We start from the raw sequence: 12783 nt of genomic DNA, 5'->3' as shown, positions 1-12783 counted from the left end.
ATTTCCCTTACAGAGAACAGGACATGAAGTGTTTTTTTTTTTTTTTAACAGTGTATGTCCACTAAGCTCCTTTTGAACAAAAATGAACTCTTATTCCACATATTATACTCGTATTCCACATGTTTCTTTTACAAAAAAATAAAATGTAAAACAAAGGGAAGTTTTAAGTATACATTTACATATATTTATATATATATATTTTAGTTGTATTTATCCATTTATGTCGTCTTATCAATAAGTATGCCAGTATAAAAACTAAACAATAATGGCAGAATTTCTATCCAAATAAATAAGACATTCACACTGACAATTTTTAGAAAAATGCATAGACCGTTATAGAATACATCACTACTAGTATCATAAAATAACGTCAGAATTTTGAACTGTTAGTAATGATCGACCATAAATAGCTTTGTACCTTAAAAAGGCTTCCATGCATTTGATTGCTACATCGTCTACTTCTGGGTCAAACTTGTTTGCCAAAAGATGGTGTTGCCTCACAATCCATTTCAAGTCCCCAGCTCCATAGACACACACTGCCCGTCTGTGCAAACCAGTGCATGGTGTGTAGGGAGCCCCATTCTTCAGTTCTCCTTCATGGTAGCTCCACTTCACCAGACGAGCAATTGCATTCATGTCCGATTGTTCATACTTGATGTTTGGAGGATTGGATCCTGGAACTGAAGGCATCCGCTGTAATGTAGCCCACATGTGCTCATCTGGACTGTACGTGTCTTTCTCCCATTCCATGAAGTTTTGAATCTCTTTACTTTTGAAGATGTGCTCCACAAACTCTCTTGAAACCACAAAGTAAGCATTTCCTGAGAACATGGGGGTCTTTATTGGTGGAGGTGACTTTTTAACATCTGTCCGAGTCACAACGTTCGTAACATCATGATGATATTGCCAGCGGCCGTTTTTGGACTGTACGGTCTCAGACTCCAAACTGTTCTTTCCATTCAGGTATTTTAGAGACTGGACCATTTCTGCATTGGTTTTAATGGGGAAATCAGTGCCACAGGTGTTGAGCAGATACTTCCACTGGACAGGTGACTTGAGCAGATCCTGCATGCAGTTGATGTCCGCTTGAACTCGAGACCAGGAGGCGTAGATCACATGCTCCAGTTTGCTGGCAACAAACACATTGGTCAGGCAGGACGTAATGGACCTTACTGCTTCTTTAAAGATCTCAGGAGACTTCTGGTCCATGTGAACACAGTACACATTGTGAGGAGTGTAAATGGCTCGCAGGAGCCTTTCAAACATCTCGATCTTCTCATGGACCACCATGGAGTAAGCAATGGGGAAATCTTTTTCTTCTTTACTGAGAGAAATGGTTAGAAATCCTCTGTCTCGGATGTAGGATGGACAATCCTTGGTTGCGTTGAGGTAGAATGACTCTGATAGCAGGAGTTTTCTTTTTTTAGAAGCCAGGAGCTTCCTGAAAACATCTTTGTCCACTCCATCCATGTCTGCTTGGATAATAGCAGAACAAGCCTGTAGTTCTCCAACATTCTGCTTTAGTAAGTGATTCAATTCCAGTTTCCCCTTAGAAGGGCAGTTCTTCCTTGGATAGATCAGTAGGATGATGGACAGCGTTGTACCAAAGGAAAGAATAGGAATTGTTTTCAGAATCCTAGGTTTATTAAATCCCATTTTCAGTTTGAAACCCGACCTGCAAGAAACTACTGCCACCGTATCAGATGTAACTATCAAAAGCAGGTGTATACAGTAGGCAAGGTAGGGACCGCTCACCCATGGAGAAAACCCTGGTTACCAAGGATTAATTTCTGTGGGGATAATGGAAGGTAATTCCCTGGGCTATAGAAGCGAAAACAAAATGAGGTCAATTTCTGCACAGACACACATTTATGGCTACAAAAACTGTAACATTTTTACAAGTATTTTATTATTATTTTTGTTTTATTTTAAGCTTTTCACATTTCAGAGAACAATCCCCCAACCCCCATGCCAGCAAATCAAAGGGGGAAAAAATTAATAAAGAAAATTTAATTAAAAATTGTAATGACATTGTAATCAATGTACTGATGCAGATATGCATACACCTACATATAATATATATATATACACCTCCATAGACATACAGCCATCATACTCGTGTACCTATACAAAAGCACATAGCCTACAGCCGTCTCTACATATACACATAGTCATTTGAAAAAAAAACAAGGAACATCTTATATCAATAAATACCCAATTGTGGAAATATATAATTGTTACACACTGCTATTTTGTCAAATTAACCACCCCACTTAAAGAAAAAGGTTAAATTCAGTTATCATTGGACACCTTCCAAATATTCAAAGAAGGATTTCCAAATCTGTATGAATCTCTTTGGTTTACCCGCAATCTCAAATCATTTTTTTTTTCCATATGTAACACATTACTGAGCTCTGTGAGCCATGTTTAAAATTTAGGTGCAAACTCTTTGTTCCACATCAACAAAATTGTCTTTTTTGCTAAGGTCATGCCATATTGAACTGTTTGGATCTGATTTAAACTATTTACTTCTCTAAGAAGGGGGCCCAGCCTAATATTGCAATAAGAGGGTCATAAGAGGAAAATCAATCTCAAGTACCTTTGAGTAGAAAGAAAAAAACTTCTGTCCAAAATGTACACAAAATGAGCCAATGTACCCTCATCAGACTTGCATTTAAGACACAAAGATGACACAGAGGGATATATGGAATGTAATTTGGTACGAGAGTAGTGCAATCTATGGACAACTTTATACTGAATCAACTGCAAATTAGAGTTGACGGAACAAGACCTAATACCTTGGAGGGCATTAGTCCAGTTATCTTCTGAAATATCTATCCCCAAGTCCTTGAGTAGAAGGAGTTCTAGAATCATTAAAATATTCAACATATTTAGAAACAAGACCCGTCGAGTTCAGAGATCATAAATAAATAAAGATATTCAGGGGACTTGTAAACTTCAAAATTAGAGATATTGCTTTTAACATAATTCCGTACTTGTAAATATCTGAAACAATGAGAGGAAGGTAGCCCAAATGTTTGTCTAAGCTGAGCAAAAGCAGCAAATACATTGTCTATATATAAATCTCAGAACTCCTTTTTCTTTCCATGATAAAAAAGTTCTATCCGACTTTGAGGGAGTTTAAAGATTTTCCTGAGCTGATACCAAATCTTAAGAGAATTTACAACAATATGGTTACATTTCTAAAATGTTCTGATAGGTTTGTTTTCTGCAAAAAGTAAAGCAGGGAGGGAGGATTCCTGTATATCCCGCTCAATATCCAGCCAAGCTCGTTCGATTTCCCGGGGCATGCAATCCACCAATACATTAGTGCCCCAGTAGTAATGCTGAAAACAGGGAAGACCTAGGCCTCCTACCTCTTTTGTTTTACAAATATGCGCTTTAGATAGGCTATATGATGAGCTCTATATCCCCAGATAAACGACATGATCACAGTATCAAGAGTTTTAAAGAATGACTGGGTTAAAAAGATAGGAACGTTTTGAAACAAATAAAGAAATCTAGGTAAAGTAACCATTTTGAACAAGACCAATCACTGTTCAAGGGAGTACTCGCCAAGTCTCTATATTTTTCTTCAGTTTATCTATCATGACTTTGTAGTTTGTTTCGTACAAACTTTTATAATGGACAATGATACCAAGATATTTTAATCCACTTACAGTTTTAAAAGGGAGACTATTAATAAAACCTCAGTCGACATATAATGGCATAAATTCAGTTTTCTGCAAGTTAACTGTGTATCCGGAAAGGGCACCAAACTCTGTAATAAGGTACGTACCTCTGCGCACTTTTTGTGCGACACCGTTTTACGTACCTTGCTGCACGTTTCGCCGCAGTTTCAAATATAAATGTTCACTGAGTGGCGCTAAAACACAGGTTCAATATGTGAACCCTGGCACGTATTTATTACGTAGATATTGGTACGTACGTATTGCTGTTTTTCAAATCAATACATACTTTATTAAACCGCTTTGTCAAATTTAACGCGTCCTGACGGAAGTGTCAAAATGCTGAATCAATTAATTCGCTTCCAAAAAAAAAAAAAATTATAATAATAATTCGCTTCCATCAGCGCTTAAAAGGAGAAGCGTCATACATATAGAGGGCAGAGCGTCACGTTATTTAAAGGTGAAGTTCACACATCAATGAGTAATAAAAGAACTACTAGCTGCATTCTGATTACTTTTATGTCACTGATCAGGTTTTTATAGGCCTATTTGGGGTAACAAAAGATTTTATAGGTTTGACTGAAATAATAATGCAATAACTGACACAACAAATCAATTGAACAAAAAAAAAACAAAAAACAGATAAAGTCAAAAAGCAGCCATTGATAATATCTAAACATGTATCCAAATCCAAATGTAATAAAATTAATTTATGTGTGATGACAATTTCTTAGCAACTAGGGATTGTTACATACAGCTATATACAGGCATCCAGTGGCTATAATGGTGTCACAGATAGCAAACTGTGCAAAATGTTTTATCTTAACAGTCAATTTACAAATAGGCCTAATTCACATTTGAGGAACTCACTATTTGCTACCTGTGTGACATATGACTGGTTTTGTGGTCCAGGGACACATACAGTGGGGCAAAAAAGTATTTAGTCAGCCACCAATTGTGCAAGTTCTCCCACTTAAAAAGATGAGAGAGGCCTGTAATTTTCATCATAGGTATACCTCAACTATGAGAGACAAAATGAGAAAAAAAATCCAGAAAATCACATTGTAGGATTTTTAAAGAATTAATTGGTAAATTCCTCGGTAAAATAAGTATTTGGTCACCTACAAACAAGCAAGATTTCTGGCTCTCACAGACCTGTAACTTCTTCTTTAAGAGGCTCCTCTGTCCTCCACTCGTTACCTGTATTAATGGCATCTGTTTGAACTCGTTATCAGTATAAAAGACACCTGTCCACAACCTCAAACAGTCCAACTCCAAACTCCACCATGGCTAAGACCAAAGAGCTGTCAAAGGACACCAGAAACAAAATTGTAGACCTGCACCAGGCTGGGAAGACTGAATCTGCAATAGGTAAGCAGCTTGGTGTGAAGAAATCAACTGTGGGAGCAATTATTAGAAAATGGAAGACATACAAGACCACTGATAATCTCCCTCGATCTGGGGCTCCACGCAAGATCTCACCCGTGGGGTCAAAATGATCACAAGAACTGTGAGCAAAAATCCCAGAACCACACGGGGACCTAGTGAATGACCTGCAGAGAGCTGGGACCAAAGTAACAAAGGCCTCAAATCCTGCAGTGCCAGACGTGTCCCCTGCTTAAGCCAGTACATGTCCGGCCCGTCTGAAGTTTGCTAGAGAGCATTTGGATGATCCAGAAGAGGATTGGGAGAATGTCATATGGTCAGATGAAACCAAAATAGAACTTTTGGTAAAAACTCAACTTGTCGTGTTTGGAGGAGAAAGAATGCTGAGTTGCATCCAAAGAACACCATACCTACTGTGAAGCATGGGGTGGAAACATCATGCTTTGGGGCTGTTTTTCTGCAAAGGGACCAGGACGACTGATCCGTAAACGAAAGAATGAATGGGGCCATGTATCGTGAGATTTTGAGTGAAAACCTCCTTCCATCAGCAAGGGCATTGAAGATGAAACGTGGCTGGGTCTTTCAGCATGACAATGATCCCAAACACACCGCCTGGGCAACGAAGGAGTGGCTTCGTAAGAAGCATTTCAAGGTCCTGGAGTGGCCCAGCCAGTCTCCAGATCTCAACCCCATCGAAAATCTTTGGAGGGAGTTGAAAGTCTGTGTTGCACAGCGACAGCCCCAAAACATTACTGCTCTAGAGGAGATCTGCATGGAGGAATGGGCCAAAATACCAGCAACAGTGTGTGAAAACCTTGTGAAGACTTACAGAAAACGTTTGACCTTTGTCCAACAAAGGGTATATAACAAATTATTGAGATGAAATTTTGTTATTGACCAAATACTTATTTTCCACCATAATTTGCAAATAAATTCTTTAAAAATCCTACAATGTGATTTTCTGGATTTTATTTCTCATTTTGTCTCTCATAGTTGAGGTATACCTATGATGAAAATGACAGGCCTCTCTCATCTTTTTAAGTGGGAGAACTTGCACAATTGGTGGCTGACTAAATACTTTTTTGCCCCACTGTATAACAGGTGGCTGCTATTGAATAGCTGAATTTTCATTTGAAAATGAAAATTTCCATTTTCATGTGCTGCTTTTGAATAGCTGAATACGAATAGCTGTTTTCATTTGAAAATGTAACTTTAAAGCTGCAATCCGTAAGTTTTGCCTCTTTTTCTCTGTTTACCTCTGTTTGAAAACCTGCAATTGCAGCTGTGCGCGGAATCATCTTCCTTGGGTTGTGCTCCGGCACGGCTCCAGCGCGGATGAATATAATGTTTTGAGGTGAATGTGTAGATGTCAGTCACCGTACCGGTGTGGATATTTACTGTACTTCGCAATCACTGATTCTTGCCTACGTCTTGGAATATATGACCCAAATAAGAATTTTTACCATATATTGTCATCTGAACAAGTAAGTAACAAATCTGCCACGTTTGTTCTGACCAGCTGAGAAAAAAAGCATTACAATAAATTGAGCTACCAATGGTGATTTAATCTAAAGATTGGTTAGCTCATATCACATCAAACCGTGCCAAGTATTATTGTTATACTTTATTCTCAAAATATTAATGTTAACAACATCAGCATTGCGTGACTATGAGTATAGTGTGTTTTAGCGTGTAGCTTTCAATTTCTGCACAGTCTAATATCTGATTTTCATACCATTCGAATTTCAAATGAAGAAATTATTTTAACTCAAAAAGCAAACTATGCACCCTTCGAACTGGTTGTCTTTAAAATACAAATCTTGTGTAATCCAGATCTAGAAAATATTTTTTTAGGGTGGCAAAGGGGTGGCATGGTGTCTATGAGGGGTGGCAACACCAAAGCAAGCCCCCATGCATAGTTTTGGGGGATTTATTGTCTGACATGCACAGTTGTGTTCATAAATATTGCATTACCATTAAGTAATCATCTATATTGTTTGAAATGAAAAATAAATAACATTTCAATATCCATCATGGCACCAAGTCAATACATAATATAAAAAACTTCAAGTTATAAATGTTTCTGAGCTTGTATCACTAAAGAAGACATGCGGTTCTATTAATATTACATAGACTACTTAGATGGTATAAATCACGTTTTAGAGCAAGTTTAAGAGTAACACTTTTGAATTTCCTAACATTAGAAAGAAATACAATAATATCAAAGCATTGAAACTGGATCAGTTTTGAAAACAATGTTTGATTTTCTGTTATTACCAGAGGTGGGAACGTCTGTAATCACCCAGAACACACTATCAGTAGTCTAGCAACAACCCAGTAACTGCATAGCAAGAGCCTAGCAACCACCCAGAATATCCTAGCAACCAATTAGCAACACTTTAGCAAACATCTAGAACATCTAACTGATAGATAATTTTAATAATAATAATTTTAGATGACCTTTCGGATGTATTTAATTATAAAACACTTTATAATCTATGATAACATTTATTAACAACGTATTTAATATTTTCTCTAAACTTTCTTGTATATTTAGACAAGCACCTGCAATTCTGGCCAAATTAAAGATACGTTGTGTGTGAATTTGCACATATTACGTTGCAAAAACGTTTCTTGAGGACTCTATGCTTACATTTGTTTTCAGGAGCACTAGTGCTCCTACTTAAAAATAAATAAATAAAAAAATAGGAACAGACCTTCTGATCAATGACAGGAGGGTCATTCCTAGGATTCGGTAACATTTTAACTTGGAATATACATGTTTTTCAACTTCTAAATACCCCACATCATTAGGCACATATCAAACCTCCAAAAAATATTAATCATATTTTAATATATCATATTCAAAATATCATATTTTCCCACCTCATGCATTAAAGACCTTTAATCAATTTGAGTTTTTTTCCAGCTTTTTTTTTTTTCTCAACCCCGTAACGGACAAAATTGGATTGGTTTAAAAAGCATATTACACAGAAATCGTTATAAAACAAACATCTACCTACTGCTCTTGTGTCCCTGATAAAAATGTAATGTTAACAAATGTAACATTTATCATAATTTTCACATTTTTATAGGACTGAAGCTAAAAATACACAAATTGTTTGTCTACAGTCTCTTTATTTTTGTAAAAAATATTTTTAATTAAAATTTTAACTAAAACCACAATTTTATTGTTTTAGCCCTTAACATGTCAAATGGTAATCAGCAAGAAATACTTTTGTTCTTAATTGTCTTCCCTATATTTTTCTGATGGGGTTGAAGACTGTAACACATTTGAAGGGATACATTGCCTTAAATTAAAATGTTTAGTTTTCTTTCTCTCTCATATTGTCCCCTTGTTTCTGGGTCTACATATCTGCATGGCCAACATTGTCTTTCTGCTGCAAATGTGGGCACAATTTCTGATGTATGATACTTGTCCACGTTTAAGTGGACAAATTATGTCAAAAATTCTATTTAAAACAAAAATATGAGTTGTCATGATTTTGGAGTATATATATTTACTGAAACCATAACTATTTTATATTTTTTCATTAAAATTATTAATAAATGAAGCAAATAACTCAACCCTGTCACAAGTTTACAACCCTGTAACAATGAGAAATACATATATTTGTGATGGGGTTGAGTGTGACGGAGTTGTGGCCACTGCTGCTCATGTAGCATAGGAGAGTAGACCATATATGGCAGCAATAAAATAAACACATTGTATATACTTACCTATGAAAATAAAATGTTGAAAAAGTAATAATTTTCCATCTTAATTTTATATGACGGGGTTGAGTTGTTAAGCTTGACAGTACCCTTCCTGACCATAACATGCCTCAAAAATATGAATAAAAAGTATGATACCTCTAACCATTTTCTGCACCACTATTAAAGAGACCTGGATGAAGTCACATATGAGTGGAGACTAAATTATTATGGGCGAAGAATGGTTAGTGTGACGGGGTTGAGTTCAGACTGAGAGACATAACTTTACAGTCTGTTTTTTTAATCAAATATTTTGCATTTTTTTTAGAAAAATATTTTTTATAAGAAAGGAACACAAGTAAATGCTAACATTGTTGCCAAAAATCACAGACACTATGCACATTTTGTTGCTCAGGGACATTGCAAAATGCCAACTAAAATCAGTTATTATGTTAACAATCGAGAAAACTGCAATATAAGATTCTTACCTAACTCTGCTATTAGTTTTCGTGATCGGCATCTTCTTATTGATTTCATGTTATTGTTTCGTCCGATATGGCGAAAGGGCTCTATATCTGATGAAAGTGGAGCGAGTGGTCAGAGAATCGGTTCACCAAACAATTACGAGATGAATCAGACATATCCGGACGGGATTAGATTTCTCAGAGGACTTCTTAATAAACCGAGAAGCAGTATCTGATTCACGAACAAATGTAAAAACAATTCATTAGTGAATAGGCTGCGCTTTGTGTTTTTGACTCAAAAAGTTCAAAAGAGTCATTTGTTAATGAAGCTGACTACATGGGCGCGCTGCGTGCGCGTGCAACAATCGTGCACAGTTTAGTGAAAGACTTGTTTTTTTTTTTTTTTGCCATTACGTTACGCTGTCATCGCTGCGGCTGAATAGTAGCACATGAACCACTGCTTACATTTATATTTTATTCTGTGATAATTCTGGGGTGGCACAGCTTTTTCTTAGGTAGATCCGCCCCTGGTGTAATCCCAGCTCTATCTGCAATCAGAAGTACATTTAAAACTAATGTAATTTAATTTCAGTCACATGTGTTTCATAAACACATAATCCTTTCTGGATTACTATCCGCCATCAAAATGATACATTTAATTATTCTAGCTGCTGTGAGAAAAGGCTATAAACGATCCACCACCTGCAGGAGCCTCACATGCGATTATAGCCGGGACAACTTCTTTATCCTCTTGAGCTCTGGACAAATTTGCATCATAAAGTTATTGTAAAAAATTCATAAATCGTGGAAAAGTGAACTACACATATATGGTATCATTTAAAAACTTAGAACCTCAGCCTAAAAAAATCCAAAATATGCACCTAGAAAATTACATTAAAACAAGGTTTATCTATAGTGAATTTGAATGAATACGCTAATAGCTATGTGGAATAATATTTAAAAAAAATCAATTGAATTAATGTAGAACCAACTGTATTGTTTATGAAGCTAAAATGAATTAGATAACATGATGATCAAAATTCTGATATTTATATGTCTTTGTAGATGGATATACAACATTTATTTCATGTCACATGGGAGTAGGTCTGCAAATGAGCAGCAGTCAGGTGAGAATAGAACATGGACAGCCTCACACACACAGTACTACTGTGTTCCCAACATTGATTGCAGACATTGCATTTTTCGAAGAATAAACAGATAAATGTTCTGACGTTACTGACACTCAACAAGAGATTGTCTTTCACAGTCAAGTGAACTAGAAATCTTTTTTTTTTTTTGGTTTCTCAGAAAAGTCAGTGCAAAAAGAGAGTGAAGTCAAGGCAGAGCACATTAGAAAAGGCAAGATCATGATCTAGGTGAGAAAGAGAACAGAGTTGGTTTGGATAAAGTGTCTGGTAAGTTAAAAAAAGAAATTATGTTAAGATTTCTAAGTTAACATACATATTTCTATATGATTGTCACAGGGACAGAGAGAGCATGCAGCAGAAGAAGACATGAGTCAGCAGAGAGAAGGATAGAAATGCAGAGAAGTAAATTTAAAGTCATGTTGTTTTCTGGTGAAATGTTTCTGTTTGTACTTGAGCATAGAGGTTTGTACTAAAAATGCAAACAGTGAAACTTTGTATGTACAGTAAACAGGTGTGTGTGTGTCAGAGAGAGATCAGGAAGACTTGGCTTATTTAGAACTCAAATATTATACCCATAAATGCAATGCAGTGGAATACTGCGGTAAGTTTAGTATACCACCCTATATGCAAATTGCCTAAAATTGCCACTGGTTTGGTTAATGTCATTGCTGTTAAAAGAAGTTACAGGCGCTTTGATTCCACATGAAGTTTGGTCAATATTATATTCGACGTGAAGCCATTCTGTAGTAGAGTTTGTTCTACATGCCACTATTTCTCATACAGTACTAGTCAGACTTTATTTAAACTAGTCTTCAGTAGAGGGCACCATGACATCAGCTTGTCAAACAGGCTTAGGCTACTGTACTTAAACACACTGAAGTTAGCATTCATCTCCGTTGTGTTTGCTCGGTTAGCACAGATCCCTGTAAAACAACTGTTTTTGATACTATCACTTGGGATGTATTGTCTGATCAATCATGTGATGGTGATACTAATAGGCTGATGGAGCCAAAAAACAGTACCTTATCTAACAAAGATCCTTGGCATGAAAGGCAGCAGACTGGTCCATTTCATACTTTTAAGATCTCTCAAAACAAAATTGGGCACTGCTAAAACATCTACTATAATATATTAAATAATCATAATATAATAAACATTTATTGATTCATATGTTGTTTGTAAAAGAAACCATTCAGAATACACAGTTACTTGAATGGCTGTCAGTAGAAAAAGTGAAAGAGTTGAGTGTAGTTAAGGTATCTACAAGAAGGTGATTTCTGGGTGATAGTAAATTAACATTTGACCTCTTTATGTTATTGTTTTAGACAATCTGTTCACCTGCTAACAAGTGGAATTTCAGTATCCCAGTTAGGTTCAGTGTTCATTAACTTTGTGCACTGTGCCGTACTGTTGAACTTTGCTGTTCTGTGGTTTGAACAGGAAGATATTTTATCAAATGGCTTGCAAGTTCTTGTCTCTGTTTCTATATTAGGTCTCCACAGAATACTTTTGTACTGCTATTTGTTTCCTTTTTGAAGATTTCTTACACTATACTCCTCTGCATATATTCACTTTCATGTTCATTTTAATAATTCCATATGCATTGAGAATTTCATATAATTCTTTCTTAAAAATATGGCAGTCCTTCATGACAGCTTTCATAAATAGCTCATTTACAAACATTACAGATCAGTAGTGTATATTAGGATACGGATGTGGTGAATGTAAAATTAAAGTGTTCTAAAATTAGTCTATGGAAAATATTAAGATTGTTAAAGGATATTTCCTTAATAGTCTATTAATTTTGTCATTGTTTTCGTAGTGATATTTAAGGAAGTCTCCTTTGTGATTACAGTATTAACAGTTAGTCACTAAGGGTGCCTCAGATGACAATCTTTAAATCGGTCACTGATGAAGTTCACATGCCACACCCAAACAACCTCAAAACCCTCTTTCTTTTGTACTGCAGAAGTTTAGTCTGCGTCTGATGGCATTTCAGAGTGAAGAGTAACTTGTATGGTCTAAAACACAACTGCCCTTATATTTTGCAGCAGAACTGTAATTTTGAGATGTTTTGTCATCTTTGCAGGAATGTAATATGAAGATTGTTCAAAGTAACATATCTTCAGCAACAGTGTGAAAGTGATTAGCACATATAATGGGCATATAAACATAGTTATCTATTGTCACATTCGTTGTTTTTAAAAACCTCCTTTTTCATAAGCCACACTATGACAATTTTCAAACTTTCAAGCTGTTTATTACAGCAAAAGTTACTTGTGTTTTCAGACATGATATGCAGGTATACAAGAGTCTGTTAGCGTGTTGACTCATCCTTGTGATTATACTTTAACCACACATTCTGCATATATCCCAGTTTAT

The 12783-nt window shown here is 36.0% G+C and overlaps 1 protein-coding gene across 1 annotated transcript; it reads right to left on the bottom strand.

Annotated features, from left to right (window-relative positions):
- Positions 1–112: 112 nt before the first annotated feature.
- Positions 113–4966, bottom strand: LOC131534231 (beta-1,3-galactosyl-O-glycosyl-glycoprotein beta-1,6-N-acetylglucosaminyltransferase 3-like). Its single transcript, XM_058766980.1, has one exon. The coding sequence runs from the start codon at positions 1654–1656 to the stop codon at positions 358–360; it is 1299 nt and encodes a 432-aa protein (XP_058622963.1). The 5' UTR covers positions 1657–4966; the 3' UTR covers positions 113–357.
- Positions 4967–12783: the final 7817 nt, after the last annotated feature.

Source organism: Onychostoma macrolepis, chromosome 25, assembly GCF_012432095.1.
Source record: "Onychostoma macrolepis isolate SWU-2019 chromosome 25, ASM1243209v1, whole genome shotgun sequence".
Lineage (NCBI taxonomy): Eukaryota > Metazoa > Chordata > Actinopteri > Cypriniformes > Cyprinidae > Onychostoma > Onychostoma macrolepis.
The sequence above is the reverse complement of the archived record's forward strand: the minus strand, read 5'-3'. Positions and strand labels throughout refer to the sequence as shown.